General features: G+C 65.5%; 1 protein-coding gene across 14 annotated transcripts in view; it reads right to left on the bottom strand.

The window, feature by feature from the left end:
* Window positions 1-1,321: 1,321 nt before the first annotated feature.
* ARHGEF11 (Rho guanine nucleotide exchange factor 11) overlaps window positions 1,322-15,038 on the bottom strand; it is a 74,462-nt gene continuing 60,745 nt past the window's right edge. For 12 of the 14 annotated variants that reach the window (XM_082703241.1, XM_082703246.1, XM_082703240.1 and 9 more), the window contains 20 exons: window positions 13,465-13,591; window positions 10,993-11,172; window positions 10,851-10,898; window positions 10,516-10,703; window positions 10,160-10,306; window positions 9,814-9,893; window positions 9,585-9,710; window positions 9,072-9,189; window positions 8,242-8,420; window positions 7,842-7,917; window positions 7,587-7,754; window positions 7,101-7,191; window positions 6,492-6,617; window positions 6,089-6,144; window positions 4,854-5,072; window positions 4,347-4,673; window positions 3,358-3,468; window positions 2,490-2,698; window positions 2,088-2,274; window positions 1,322-1,734 (listed from right to left, as the gene is read on the bottom strand). In XM_082703241.1, coding sequence (XP_082559367.1) covers window positions 1,676-1,734; window positions 2,088-2,274; window positions 2,490-2,698; window positions 3,358-3,468; window positions 4,347-4,673; window positions 4,854-5,072; window positions 6,089-6,144; window positions 6,492-6,617; window positions 7,101-7,191; window positions 7,587-7,754; window positions 7,842-7,917; window positions 8,242-8,420; window positions 9,072-9,189; window positions 9,585-9,710; window positions 9,814-9,893; window positions 10,160-10,306; window positions 10,516-10,703; window positions 10,851-10,898; window positions 10,993-11,172; window positions 13,465-13,591 — 2,822 coding nt within the window. In that variant the 3' untranslated portion in view covers window positions 1,322-1,675. The remainder of the gene's footprint in view (window positions 1,735-2,087; window positions 2,275-2,489; window positions 2,699-3,357; window positions 3,469-4,346; window positions 4,674-4,853; window positions 5,073-6,088; window positions 6,145-6,491; window positions 6,618-7,100; window positions 7,192-7,586; window positions 7,755-7,841; window positions 7,918-8,241; window positions 8,421-9,071; window positions 9,190-9,584; window positions 9,711-9,813; window positions 9,894-10,159; window positions 10,307-10,515; window positions 10,704-10,850; window positions 10,899-10,992; window positions 11,173-13,464; window positions 13,592-15,038) is intronic. The other 2 variants (XM_082703249.1, XM_082703250.1) reach the window with 1 other exon arrangement.

The following is a 15,038-nucleotide window of genomic DNA, read 5'->3' as shown; positions in this document are numbered from 1 at the left end:
GCTCTCCCTGCCCCCCTCCTGCTCTGCGAGGCTGGGTGAGGCTCTGCAGCTCTGGGTACCTGGCCGCTGAGCTCCAGCTTGAGTGTCCCCCTCCCCTTCCCGAGCACACAGCAGGGCTCCTTGGGGGGAGTGCCAGATGTGCCCCTGGATCCCAAGCCCGTGGGGTCGGCAGGTGGCACGTGCGAGGTTTGGGAGGGAGCACGAGGCGGAGCTGGAAGGGAATCTGGCCCTCGGGTGGTCAGTGAAGGCAGAAGGGCCGGAGGTCTGGGGAAAACGGGGCTTCTGGGTCCCGTCAGAGTGCTGGGACAGAGCAGAGGCGGAGGCCAGCGAGGTCCGGCCAGGCCTCGGACACTGCCTCCCCCGGTCCCCATTTTGCCTTAAGGGGGCTCGTGGAGGGCAGCTGCTGGGGTCTCCCGACTGCACCCACTGCCTGTGTGTGTTTCGACGGTGTGGGCTCTGTCTCTCCCCGTTTCGGCCGAGGGGCCGTGGAGCGTGGTCGGCCCGATGGTGGCTCAGGGAGTGCATGTCGGAAGCTCTGGGCCTGGTGTCTCCAGCCGTGCTGGGGCCTGGGGCCTTGAAGCCGGGTGTGGGGGCTGCCTCCCGTGTCTTCCCCCCAATCCTAAGAACCACAGAATCTTTTATCCAAGCAGTTCCAGAAATCACACACATACCACCGTGATTGAAGAATATTTAACTTTTCTTAAAAAAAAAAAAAACAAAAAAAACTTAACCATGAGAGAAAGAAAATAAAAGAGTATACATTATTTTAACAGGAAAACAGTCATTTCCATCTCTATATTTTATATATTATATATATATATTTATATATATACGTATATATACACCTAGCACAGTGTGTATATCCTACCAGGCCTTGGGGAGGGGCCGGCACGGGGACGGGGGCCGATGCCGCCATGGCCCCGGGGATGGGCCCGGGTTAATGTGGGGACTCCAGCATTCGAACCCCCTGCCCCACCTCCTGGGTCCGGTTTTCGGGGCTGCACCTGATAACACTGGTTTCCCCTAGGGAGAGCGTGGCCAACGGTGGACATAGGTGGGGTCAGGAACTCCCCCGAAGAGGACTGTCCTGGGAGGGGAGAGGCTCTCGGCTCAGGCCACAGGGACTGGGCTCCCCAGCCAGGTGGGCGGGGCCGCCTTCCTGCCCACGGGGGACCTGGTGCTCGGGTCTGGCTCCCCCTTCACGCCCTGACCCCGGAGCAGGCCGGTTAGCTAGGAGATGCAAGCTGTGCCCTCTGGGCCTGCCTCCGGGCCCCCAAAACAAACAAAATGGGTCAAAGTTATTTACAGAGCGAGATGCACATACAGTACGTACATATTTATAGGAAACCAAAGTGACAACGACCCGAGGGAGCCCGCCTCAGCCCTGGGGCCCTGCGGGGAGAGGGAGGGAGAAAGTGCATTCACACAGAGACCCTCCCTTCACCTCTGTGTCTGGGGGGCCTCTCAGACGCACTCAGCATCCTCAGGAGAGGCCTTTGGAGGAGCTGGAGGGCCGGGGAGATGCTCAACCTGGACCTGGACCTGAGCAGACCAAGCGACATGCCGGACGCCCTTGGGGTCTCGGCTGGACCCATCTTCCCCGGGCCCACAAGGAGGTCCTGGCTCCCACTGCCCTGTGCCCCTTTCGGGCCATCCCCCAGAGGAGTGGGGACAGTTACAGTCCTGGGGACGAGGCTGTGAGTGCTGTACCGTCTTCCGGGGGGGTGTCGGAGCCTGTGGAGGAGGTGGGGAGGACAGCTGAGGAGCTGGCCTGGTCGTGTGGGGACAACCCCCGCCCACCCCAGGGCGTCCATCTGGAAGTGCGGCCTGGACAGGGCTGTCTGCAGCGCCGCACTCCTGTCCACCCTGAGCCCGTGGGCAGCTGGGTCCTGGCCCACCCTGTAAGCGCAGGTTTCGGGGGGGAGACCTGCTCCCCGGTGCCTTCTCTCTCTAATCCAAAGAGGGTTTCCAGTTTTTAGGCGAGCTCCTGTGGGGGTTCCCTGCAGATCCCTTTCTGAGGGGATGAATTCACGGACTCAGGGAGGAGGACCCCGTCCAGCCCCCACAGAGGACACTGCCTCGCTCACCATCCTCCGAGCACGGCCCTGGCTGGTGGCTGTCCCTGGAGTCGGAGGCCAGGGTTTCCCTGGCTGGAGGTGACAGGGAGCTGTCTGTCCATCCGGCCGCCTCCGTGTGGAAACTGCCCACGGGCGTGGTGCCGCCGGACTCTCCCGCGAGGGACCTGAGCAGCTCTCGGTGGGCCAGCTCCACGTCCTGGGAGGGTAGCAGGGGGCGTCGGACCTTGGTCCTGGGAGGCAGGGCCCTGGGGAAGGGGCCCGGCTGCCGCTGCCCCGCCATGCCCCCGGGTGGCTCTGTGCTCCTGGGCAGCTGTGGGGAGGACCCAGCCAGAGGACACCCCTTCCTCAAGGCGATGGGTCTTGGGACAGGGACTGAGCACCCTGCCACGCCCCCTGCCACGCTGGGCCCACCTTGAGCCTATTGAGCTTGACGGTGAGCTGCTCGATGGTGTGGAAGATGCTGCCCACGTCCCTGAGGGCCAGGCTGGGTGCAGAGTGGCTAGGGCGCCGGCGACCTCCCCTGCTTCCCCAAGGCTGCCAGGCAGGGAGGCTGTCGGGCTGCGAGGGCTCGGTGCTAGAGTCCGGGGGTCCCGCCGGCATGCTGACATAGAAGCAGTTTCCTGTCCCCGTGGCGAGAGGAGGAGGTGAGGGGGATACGGAGGAGGTGGGAGCCACCTTCTGTGCCCCAGGGCACCCCGCACTGACCCAGGGCTGGGGATGGCGCCCTGTGATCCAGCTCAGCGCACGCTGGCCTCACAGTGCCCGCCCGTCACCCCCCAAAGGCCTTCCTCCTCCAGAAAGCCCTCCCGATGGCCCCTGCGGAGGAAGGATGCTCATGGCGGCCGCTGGGGAATCGGGAGTGACCCCCGTCCTTGGAGGGTGGGAGAGGGGGGCACTGGTCGGGGACAGGAGCGCAGGGAGGCTCCTTCATGCCTGCCCCATCGCAAGCTCTGCCGATGAACGTCCGCGCAGCCCCCGCCCCCACCACCCTCTTCCGCGGGATCCCGCAGACCCCTTGGCCCACACGGGGCTGAGGAGAGGAGAAGGGGGAGACACCAGAGACTCGGGGCCCCGGCTCTAGGCCCCCCACCATCCCGACTCCGCTCCAGCGGTCTCCAGACTAGGGCCTGGGCTCTCCCCTGTCCCTGGGTGCTACTCCTCCCCCGTAGAGGCTCTCAGGGAACACCCTGTGAATGCAGGCAGGGGTCGACCCCCGAAGCCTGGCTCTGCCCACACTCTGATCCTGGTCTGGCTCTGGGTCCAAGGGGAAGTGCGTTACCCGCAGCCTCTGCTCCGCCTTCCACGTCGGGTGGCTCAGGCCCTGACCGGCCGCTCTCGGGGAGCCTGGCCTTGCTGCCCGCCACCTCCGCTGCATCTGTGCCGCCACCAGCTGCCACCACCACCAGGGAGAGCAGAGACCAGGAGAGCGGGAGGGGGGAGGAAGGGCAGGAGAGGGAGAGCAGGGGAGGGGGAGGGGAGCGGAAAAGTGAGGGAAGGCCGCAGGGGAGCAAGAGAGGGGACAATGAAGTGAACACGGGTCACACGTGCAAGCGCCCCGAGGGCTGCAGAGCAGCCGTCCACCAGCTCACCGAAGGGCAGAGAAGGAAAGTCAGTTCCCAGAAACCAGGGCGGGGGGGGGGGGGCCCTGGGCAGACAGGGCCAGAAATGCAGCGGAGGCCGGGACCCCTCCCTGGCCGCCGCCCCCAGTACTTCTTCCGGCTTCGCTCCATCCTTTCCGCGGGCCTCCTCCCGGCTCCCACGGCCGCGGGGACCTCTCCTCCCTCTGGCTCCCTGCCCTGCCCAGAGCCCACCCGAGCCCCCACCCCCCGGCTCCGGCTCTTCCGGCTGCCCTCGCCCAGGGCCTCCGTCCTCCACATCGGCTCGCCACGCATCCTCCCCTGCCGCGGGGCCCTCCGTGTGCCCAGAGCATCTGCCCAGTGTCTGCCCGGTGCCAGGGGGGCGGGGGGGGGGTGCAGCGCCCCCAGGGGAGCCACGGGACTTCCTCAGACTCCGAGCAGACGCTCTCCGGGACAGCTGGCTCCTGCAGCCGTCCTCAGGCTCAGTCATTTCGGGGGCTCGGCCTTGGTCTCGGGTCCCACAGACGTCAGGGGACAGGCTCTGAAACCCTCCGACCCCAAAGCTTCTGCGCGGCGGCAGCGTCCTCCCCGGGACCCCGCGCCGGCCTCCGCATGCTCAGCGCCACCTGCACTCGCCCTGACCCCGGCGAGCTGTGGGTCTGTCTCCACGGGGGGTGTCCCTTCCTTTTACCTTTTCTCACCACCTGGTAACGTCCTGTGGCCTCGGCGCTCGGAGCCTCCTCCTCGGAGTTCCTGTCCAGCTCGGGAGACTCCCAGATCCCGGAATTCCGGGCCCGCGGGGGCAGTTGCTCCAGGGAGCGGAGAGCCGCGTCCCCCTGCTCCGGCTCCTCCACCCCCAGGAGGCCGTGCCCTGGAGAGCCGGGGTCTGCGGGGTGACAGGTGCTGCTCCCGAGGGATGGTGTAGGGGTGAGGTCGTCCTCAGGCTCCCCGGCAGGCTGTGCCTCAGGGCGCTGACCCTGCAGCAGGCTCCCCAGGATGAGGTGTCGCAGGCTTTCCACTGGAGGAGAAAAAGGGAGGTGGTGTCCCCAGCACGGGGCGTGTCCTCTCCCCGACTTCCCACGGGCTGGAGCTGGGCGTGGGGACACGGGGTCCCGACCGTCTGGGCCCCTTCTCTCCTCAAACACGCAGGGAGAGCCCTCGGGCCGGTGGAGGGACCAGGGGTTCACCAGGCACTCACCGTCTTCCAGGGCTGAGTCGGCCAGCCCTTCCGTGAACAGAGGGCCTGGGAGGGGCAGGAGGATGGGGTCTCTCGTCCGGCCGCCCCTGTGCTCTCCATCCGCAGCCATGGAGGGATGGGGCAGGGCACCCAGCTCCTCCTCCAGGCTGCCCTCCCGCTCGGAATCCTCCGGCAGGACCGGGTGCGGCCCCCTCGCCCTCTGCTGGGGCCCAGGGCCTGCTGCGGGGGGGGAGGGTGGCGTGAGCCAGTGGGGGGACGGTCCGTGGGGGCTGACCCGGTGCCCAGCTCTGGATCAAGGGGAACCGGAACCCTGGCTGATTCACTCTGGGGACATTTACTGATGCTTCCTGAGTACCAAGTACGGCCGGACACTGGCCCAGACTCTGGGCCCACAGTAGCGACAAAACACGGGTCCAGCCCATGGGGACCTTCAGTTCTAGTGGGAGACACCCACGAACAGCAGCACGCAGGGGCCTCTGTGAGAGACACGGCAGGCAGCGGTGTAGGCGTGGGGACAGCAGAGCGCGGGCCACGGCAGGGGTGGGCAGGGGCGCCGCTTACACTGCAGACCGAGAGCCGGAGAAGGCCTGTGGCCACAGACCCGCAGGAGGTATGAAGGGACCCGCGCAGACGCCCGCCTGGAGGTCTCTCTCTAAACCCAGCGCCCTACATCCTCCCCAGAGAGCCGCTCGGTGGGACCCCGTACCCTTCCTCCCCAGCCCCAGCCCGGGAACGCTGTCGCCCCGGCATGTCCTTCTCCACAGAAATGCCCAGGAGCAGGAAGCAAGGGCCCCTGGACTCCACCCAATGGCCGAACACCTGTCCCCAGAGAGCCAGGGTCAGAACCTCTGCCAGGGCACCTGGGGGGCTCAGTGGGTTAAGCCCCTGCCTTCAGCTCAGGTCATGATCTCAGGGTCCTGGGATCGGGCCCCGCATCGGGCTCTCTGCTCAGCGGGGAGCCTGCTTCCTCCTCTCTCTGCCTGCCTCTGCCTACTTGTGATTTCTGTCTGTCAAATAAATAAAATCTTAAAAAAAAAAAAAAAGACTCTCTGTCCACGTGTGCTTGTCTACACTCGCTCAGGTCTGTTGGACCCCCTGCTCACTCACTCCTCTGTTCTATCCAAACCTCACACTTCAGGCCCCAAGGGCCTCTCTCGTCACCTCCTGACCTGCCCTCCTAACACTGGAGGGCGGAAGCGGGGGAGGGTCCTGCAGAGACAGCTCAGGGCACATACCTCCGGGCAGCTCCTCTGGTTCACTGTGGAATACTTCTGAGCCATCGAGCTGGACCCTGAGGGAAAAAGGCACCAGTGGTCACCCGCTGCGGTTCTGCCAGCCAGAAGGGGTGAGGTCTCGTCTCGGATGCCTCCTGGCCTCCTGCATCAGAACAGGCAGCCGGGGGCGGGGGGGGAGTCCGAACAGGGAGGTGTAAGGCTTCGGCACCTGCCCTTGGCCAGCAACCTTGCGGGGAGGGTGGATGCTGCTGGCTTCTGCCAGTCCTGACCGTATACCCCGCACCCCCCTCCGTGTGGTCTCCAGGATAGCCAGGTAGGGGGAGAGGAGACGGGGCAGAAGGCCGAGGTGGGAAGGGCTCAGAAGCAGCCAGCAGGTGGCCTGCAGCGAGGACCGGGCCAGCACCTGCTGGGTGTGGGGCTCTGCTGAGCCGGCGCCTGGGGGCCCGGGGGCGGCGGATGGGCCAGTGCAGGGGCACCTCCCGGGCGCCGGGTAGCGTTCCGCACGGCCTCCTCCAGAAGCTCCATCCATCTGTGGCAGGAGCAGAGAGGACTGTGGTGAGGACGAGGCGGCGGCACACCCCCTCCACCACCCGGTGGCGAGCCGCGAACAGTCAGCCTCTGCCGGGCTCTGGGCTCCGCGCAGCCCAGCGGCTCGCTCCCTCCACACGACCCGAGAGGCCAGACCCACGCTCGGAGCACGGCCCTGACACCGAGACGCCGTGGGACTCCCCCAGTCTGTGCTTTGAGTCACGCCACCACGCCAGGCCGCCGAGAGGAGAGATGGGGTGGGTGGGTGTCGGCCCAGCAGGAGGCGCCTGCCAAGGGCGCGCGGATGAAGGGAGCTTAGAGGGGCAGACACACCCCGAGGGCAGGCAGCAGGCAGAAGTGAGAGGAGCAAGGGGCGCGGGTGACACTGGACTCGGGCGAGGACAATGGCCCTGGGGCCCCCTGCACCTGCGGTGTCCCCGCTGGCCAAGGGAAAGCATCTATGTGTGGCCCCCTCAATTCTCACGTGTTCTTGTCTGACGACGTCAGTGCTACCAGCTCGTAGATCTGGGGGGGGCCCAGCTCCGAGGTGCAGATGACGAAGAAGGCCCGCTTGTCTGTGTGGGGGAGGGGAGGGTCGGTGGCGGGCGACGGAGGGGACAGCAGCCCTGGAGCCCAGACCCTTGACCACGGCATGACACGCATTGGGTCAGTGCACCCCGTGGGGCCCACGCTGGGACGGGCCCTCACAGGTCCCTTTCACAGTCATCCCCCAACCTCTGCTCCTAACACGGTGGGAGCACAGGGCCTTAGTCCCTGTCCCAGCCTGTGAGCCCCAGAGGCACAGCAGGCATTGTCCCGGGGCTCTTTCCTGACTGTCTGCCTGTCTGACTGACACGAGACCCACCCCCCCCATGCCCTCCGGCCCCATTCCAGCCCCATCCTCTGGCTCAGGGGGTCCGCAGGGGAGGCAGGGAGCTTGACCCTGGGCTGCCCCCACCCCTGTGGGTACCGGTGGCCACGGAGCGGACGAGCACGGCGTTGAGCTTGAGCACGGGGCTGAAGGTCTGCTTGCTGTCCGACGAGCCCGCCGTCGTCTTGCTGTGGCATTTGAGCAGCAGCTTCTCGTCCTGCCTCTGCAGCAGCACCAGGAGGTCCTCCAGCAGCAGCACGTGCAGGTCTGCGGTGGGGAGGGCTGCCGTCAGGGGCCGGCCGCTCCGTCCCCACCCCCGGGGGAGCCCCGCGGCCCCCGTGCCCGGACACCTACCCAAGCTCTTGTCCTTGCTGACCCTCCAGCTCAGGGGCCCCTCGTGGACCATCCTTCTGGCTGTGAGGTCCAGGCTCTGGAGGGAGAAGCCACTCAACTTGCTCGCTCATGGAGCTCATGCAAGAATCACCCAGGCGCCAGACGCCCCACAGAGGAGCTGGGGGCCCGCGGCAGAAAGGAGGCCCTCTCTGCTCGGAAGCCCCCGTGGGGCATGGGTAGGACCAAGGCCTCTCCCTGCCCCGACCCTGTCTCATTCCCTCTCCAGCACCCTAGGTTCCAGCATCTGGTCCCGCCACTGGGGCTGTCTGCCTGGGTGTGCGTGGGGTCCCGTTGGGGCACCCCTCCCAGACTGGCCATGCCACCCGCCCCGAGTCCCTCCAGGCCCCGGCTCTGCTCCCACCTTGAACTCTGCGGCCAGCGGGTTGCTGGCCCTCTCCAGGGACGTGGTGTCCAGCCGCTTCTGGTAGCCCTCCAGCCGGTGCCGATTCTCTGTTTGCTTCACTGCTTCGTTCACGTACTTGAGGATCTCCCGGCACTGGTCCCGTGCCCGGCAGAGCTTCTCGTATTCAGGGGTGCCACCTGCGGCGGGGCAGAGGTGGCAGTCAGGGGCTCCTGCCTGGGAAGCCCGTCAAAGCCTGATGCACCTGGCGAGCTGGCAGGCAAGGGCACGGGGTGCTGCCTTTGCCTAACTGAGGCCCTCAAACGTAGGGGTCTCTGCCACGGAGGGGCCTCGGTTTCAGACCGCCCCTCTCTGAACACACCAGCAGCTCTTGGGAATTGCCGCCTGGCCTGCAACCAGCTCTGGGGATGTGGGTGGGGCAGGGCCGGGGACCAGCTGGGGGCAGGAACAGCCTCCGGGGGGCCACTCCATACCCAGACTCCAACACCCCAAGTCCAAGGGCACGGAGGCATCCAACAGGGGGATAGGCGGGGTGGGTGCCGACTGTGCCTTGGCCATGGGTTGGGACCACGGTCATGGGGGAGTTCATGTGCCAACCCCGCAGGCATCCAGATGCTTCCTCAGACCCCACGCAGGCTGGAGGACCCCCTTCCCTCCTCTCGACTCTGAACACCTGATCTTCCCTAGGGCACAGCTGTGATCGCTTTCTTGGACGGACCCTAATGAGGCCAGGAAGCAGACCCTGAAGACCGGGAAGGTCTCGCGGAAGGTCACAAAGCAGGGCTGCGCTCGGAGGAGGTCTGCGTGGGGCCACACGCCCGGCGCCCTACCCTCCGTGTGCTTGAGGACGCTCTCCAGCAGCAGGGGGTACTTGGTAAGCCGCTGCATCTCTGAGATGATGAGGTCCCTGAGCTGCAGCCGTCGGCACTGGGGGTGGCTCTCAGCCTCCTGGAAGGATGGGGACGCGGACGGAGAGGTCAGCCCAGTCAGGAGCCGGCCAATGGGCTCAGGCCCCAGATGGGTGTGAAAATTCCAAGTGGGTCCTGATCCCGGAGAGCAACTCCTTAAGTATTTAGGGGAAGGTGGGTGGGGCCAGGCAGGGAACCCAGGGAAGTGGGTGGCCAGACAGGCGCTCCTGTGCAACTGCCATGCCCACTTTATGGACGAGGAACTGGGTACTGCCTCTGTGCCCATGGGCCCTGGGAGTGAACGGGGCCTCCTGACGGCGGATCAGGTCCTTTTTGGGGAGCAGTGGTCTGAACTGAGAGCGGGCACCAGACCATGTTTCTGAGCGTGGATGGGTGAGGGAGGCCCGGGGCTCCCCCTGCTGGCCGTGGGCGCACCTGCATGAACAGCTGGAAACGGCTCTCCTTGCGCTGCTTGGCCTTGATGAGCCCCAGGGCGGCGGTCTGGCAGGAGCAGAACTGGGCGGCCACCTGCTGGAGCTCCTCCCGGGCAGGGCCGTCGAACTGCGGCACGAGGGACACCGTCTGGGCGTCACATGCCTGCCCCATACCCTCCTCCGCCACTTGTGCAGCCGTGGGAAAGGGGACCCGTCTCCTCTGGGCGTACCCGAGCCAGCATGAGGTCACCGATGTCCTTGACAATGGGACCCTCCTCCCGGAGCTTCCTCATGGCCTCGCACCAGGAATCTGGGACGGACAAAAGGGACACAGGGGCCTGGGGCAAAGCTATGTGGCCGGACCCGGCGCCACCCTCAGAGGGGACCCGTGGCACCAGTGCCGGGTAGGAGAGGGTCCAGGGAAAGGGGAAGGCTGGTCTCCAGGCCAGGGAGCACCGGCGAGGGGCGCCGCTCAAGGGGGCCCTGGTGTGTGGTGGAGGAGGGACAGAGACCTGGAGGCCAGCTGGAACAGGCATGTGTGTGTGGGGGCAGCAGGTGGGGAGGAGGGCCCCTCACTGTGGATCTCGATGAGCTCGGGCAGGTTGGGGAAGAGCCGGGCCAGCTCCTCTCGGGGCATCAGGTTCTCCTTCTTCATCCGCTGGTAGAAGATCAGGTCGAGGACCCGGAGCGTGCGCAGATGGGACGCTTCCGTCACAAACAGCTCTGAGCAGGGCGTCGCGGGACGGGAGGAAGACAGAGCGGGAGACGTCAGCAAGCATCCGAAGGGATGGCTGTCACCCCCAACCACCTCACTGCTGAGGCATTCGGGCGCTGGCGTCCAGGGGCTACTTCCGCTGCCCCCGGGGAAGGCACGCGACGCGGAGCCGGTCGCGTCCCCTGGGCGCTGCCCGAGTGCCGGCGCACACCCTCACCGTTGATGACCTCCTGACGGTCAATCTCCCTCTGGCTTAGCCCGGCCACCACGTCCTTGCCCACCGTGTGCTGCCAGTTCTGGGCGTCTGGTTCCGGCTCCAGGTCTGACAGCTGGCCCAGATCGTCCTCTAGCAGGTGCGGGAGGAGGGCGTCTGTGCAGAACCCCAGGCTGGGGGACTCAATGCTCCTGAGGGGAGAGGGCCGGCTCCGCGAGGAGGAAGGGCGCCCCCAACAGCCAGTCCGACCCGCTTGCCCCACGCCCGGGGGAAACCTCCAGCTGTGCAGACGGATGCGTACACCCAACCAGCCGCTCGGGGCCGGGTGCCTCACTCACCTGCGGCCCATTTTGGGGGTGAAGGGAGGGGTCGGGTTCTCCAGAGACCTGTGGAGGAAGTCAGCCCTCAGCACCCGCTGCCTCGAGAGAGCACCCCTGCCCCCCACCACCCCTGCCACCAAGCTGCCCAAACCCTGCTCACCTGGTGGAGAGGCTGGAGGCAGAGGAGGAGGCTGACTGGTGGAGGCGGGCAGCTTCCGCGGCCGCGTCCATGTCCACGTCGCTGCGAGAGCGCGGCACGTTCTCCGCCTTCCGCGACCGCTTCATCTCTTCCCGGCCCTTCAGGCTCTCAGAGCGGCCCAGGCGGATCTCTGAGCGGGAGCTGGGGAGCAGGGCAAGAGACCCAGGGTCTGACAGCCTGGACGGCTTACACCTGTGACCCTGACTCAGGGGCCCTCTACCCCCAACCCACAGGGCCTGAACTTCCCAGTGACAACTGCTGCTGCTCTAAGTCTCCATCCAGAGGACAAGGGACATCCGGGACCAACAGACCAGACTTGTGCTGTGTACAGCTACCGCGACCGGAGCTGCCAAGACAGCTGTGGGCACTGGAGGTCTGGATCCCGGGCCGTGTGGTGGCCAGTGTCCCTTGCCCTTGGCTCTGGAGCAGGTCAGCCCCTACCTCGGACTCTGCGGGAGGCAGAGCTCTCCCTCTGTGAAATTTCCTACCAGGGGGACAGATGCTGCCCTCTCACACGCAGGCCAGCCTCCTCACTGGCAGGCCTGGCACAAGGTCTACCCGCTGCTGGCCTCTTGCCCTAGCCGTGGCGCAGGGTTTCCCGTCCCTGTCTTGTGCTCGCTTCCCAGCTTCTGCTTCCCCTCCTGCGGACGGGCCGGCTCGCGGGGCGGGGGGGGGGGCAGGGGGGTTGGCTTCTGATGGCAGGAAGCTGTGCCCTGGCAGCCACGTTTGGCCACCGAGTGTCTCTGGGATGTGAGAGGCCGACGGCCGGGGCTGCTCTCCTCCGCGTCCTGCACTGCAGGCCCACAGTGGCAGCCGGCACTGAGAACCCCTGACTGCCCCGGGGTGGGGCCTCCCTGCCCAGCCCTGCTGCTTGTCACTCATCTCCACCCACGTGGGGAGCTCTTGCTCGTACAGCAGGCTGCCGCAGAGAAAAGAACCAAGTAGCTCAGTCCCCGTTTATCACGTCTGTCCCAACGACCAAGGACCCAAACGGAGCTGCCCTGCCCTTGGGGTCCTGAGGGTTAGGAACCACCGCCAGCCCATCGCCTCTGAACACCCTCCGACCCCCGGGGTCAGCGAGAGCGTCTGCAACCGAGCCTGCCACCAGCACTCTCGCCAGCGCCCCACAGTGGCTGCCTGAGCCCAGTGAGCGCCGCCCGGCCTCCTCCTGGGCACCGCAGGTGAGTGAACTCCTCCTCAGGAGCAGGGCACAACCACCTCCGGCGCCCCGTCCCTAGAAGGAAGGCTGCCTTCTGGAACTGGGGCTCCTCTCACCTGCGGAGCCCGGCCCCACTGTGCTGCAGAGAGCCAGGCCAAGGGCTCCGCCGACCGCGGAGTCAGGAGCCTAGTGAGGGCCTCAGGGCACAGTTCGCTCCCTGGCAGCCTCAAGAACACAGGTTTGCGGAAGGCCTCGCCTTATTCCCAAAACGTGACGTCTACAGAACCATTCGTCTGATGCACTTGCTGATACCAGCACTCAATCCCCCCACCCGGGACAAGCGTAACCTCCCTCTTCCCCGACTCTCCGTTGGCCTCGCTACGGCAGAGTCGTCCCAGCGCACGAGGCTCACAGACGCGGCCTGCAAACGAGCAGCCTCAGGTGCGAGCGGGAAGGGCAGACTCGGTGCGGTTATAGTTTCGGAGGGAAGACGGTCTGGCCCCCCGGGCCGCTCCCTGGGGACTGCGTGTGTGCCCGCTCAGAGGCTCAGGCTCGAGTCACACACATGTTCTTTCTGCACACGCAGGGCCACGGGGACGACAGCTCGAGAGTGACTGAGGGAATGTGAGAGTGACTGTGCTCGGAGCTTTCCGACCAGCGTTTTCACTGAAGTGCTGGCTGGAGAGTCCGAGACAGGACATGGCTGCTATCACACCACAGTCCAGGGCGCGCCCAGGCCGGAGCAGGGCTCTCCCGAGGACCCAGAGACCACGCTGCAGACCCTGCGCGTCTTGAGGGAAGAGCGCTGTGCTGGGAGGCGGGGGAGCCCCATCTCCGCACTCTTCCTCACGGGCGCCCACAACCGTCTCCGTGGGACCTCGCTATTTCCCAGGACCGCCTCCCGCCACCCTGCCCCACGGTCTTCTCTCGCCTTGACACCCGTGGCGACCCGATCAGCAGCTCTATTTCAGCCTCTAGCCCCTTCCCGGGACGGACGCTGCTCAGCAGCCCCGGATGAACCCAGAGCAGACGCTGAGGGTGAGCAGCCCCAGGCTGGGCGGTCAGGGGCCCGGCTCTGTCCTCCGCGGGCCTCACTGCCAGCACGGAGCACACCCTTTCCCAACGGTCCTCAGGCAGGGAGGCAGAGGGAGCGCTTGCGAGCCCTGCAGCGGGCGCCTTACAGGCTAAGGGAGTGGGCGAGGCAGGGGGTCGATGCTGGCTGCAGTCGCTGCCCGGGCTCCCCTCCTCCGCCAGCACCATGTGGCCCCCCTCACCTGTCACTCTCCAGCAGGTCCTCGGGGAAGCTGCCGGTGGACAGCCGCTGTGTCCCGGGCTCCGGGGCATCATACGGCTGGTTGTTCTCGAAGTGCTGAATGATGTTCCTCACGTTGCCTGGCTTGACTGGAAGCAGAGACACAAGGGAGCGCACTCGGTTTCCTGTCCGGGGACGGCGCCCCAAGACCCTCGCTCCCGCCTGGCCCCGAAGACAGAGCTATGAGCAAGCAGGAGGACAGCAGCACTGGGTTAAGAGCTGGGAGACACGGTGCTCTTCCTCTGGATTCGTCCCTGGGACCAGAGCCCTGGACCAGACCCGTCCCAGGGACCAGACCTGTCCCTGGGACCAGACCCGTCCCTGGTCTAGCTCCAGGTCCTCTCCCACTAGTGTGCAGAGCAGCACGGTGGGCTCTCTCTCTCTCACGTTTCTTATTCAAAGAAACAGGACAGGTAAGAAACTCAAAAGGCTCGTGTGATGCCCGAGAGGGGCTCTCGTCCTCAAAGACAGTGAGTTCAGCTCCAGGGACCTCAGAACAGGAGCTGGGGAAGCCCTGATCCTACCTACACGACCTGGGGTCCCGCCTGTGGAAACGTCCACATCTCCCTGAAGAGCCAATGTTGGGCTCTGCAAGAACGCGCCTGGGCCAGAGGAAGCGGAACTCAGGACCCTCTGGGCAGCAGCTGGGGAAGTTTCCCAGACCCACTGCGAGGGGGCTGTGAGGACGTGTTTGGACGAGGGACTGCTACGTCACCCTTACTCTGGGGACCGCGGCCACCTCCACCTGTCCCGGGCTCAGCGATGCAGCTCACATCCTGAGCAGCACCGCTGGGAGATGGCATGGGGCCGGGAACACCCTGGGGCACGCAGCCACTGGCGGAGTCCCTGTTCCCCTCCTGCGGGCCACGCGTCCTCGGCAAGTAGCCGCAAGCCATGACGAGGGACAGTGTGGTCTGGGAGCCGGCATGACCGAGTAAGCCAGGGCAACGGTGAAAAACAGGCAGGAAGGAACACAGTTTGTTAAAACGAGCCCATATTTCACTGGTGTCCCCCGTTCTCTCTTGTCCATCCTCTGGGTGACAGTGAAACGAGACAGAAGTCGAGTCCACGTTACTAACAACCAGACACACTCCCTGCTAGTCAGGGGTGACCCCAAGCGGTCCAAAGCTTGGTTGTGGGGTGTCTGCCGCGGGGAGGGCGGGCTGGTCCTCAGATGCGGATCCAGACTTTCCTGATGTCCCTGGAATTTGAGAGCACCAAACCCAATCGCTAAATCACTGGGACCGCCAGGCCCCTCCCCCTCCCGGGGGCCCCGGGTGGCAGATCGGTGGGGCTGGTCTCTCTCGGACAGGACGGACAGGACCGGGTGTGCGAAGAACAAAGGGCCTGGGACATAAGGCCGTTCTTTTATTTTTCTACCATTTTTATAGACCTTGTGTCAGAATTTTAAACTTTTTCTTCTTTAAAGTAGCATAAAGGATCTAGGAATTTAAAACCTTGAAATAATTTTGAATATCACTATTTTTAACTGTCACTTTACAGAAAATGACTTCTAGTGCCCAGATGTTTCCTGAC

Source organism: Mustela nivalis (genome assembly GCF_964662115.1).
Source record: "Mustela nivalis genome assembly, chromosome: 16".
NCBI lineage: Eukaryota > Metazoa > Chordata > Mammalia > Carnivora > Mustelidae > Mustela > Mustela nivalis.
Note: the sequence above shows the minus strand (reverse complement) of the source record. Positions and strands in the feature narration are given on the sequence as shown.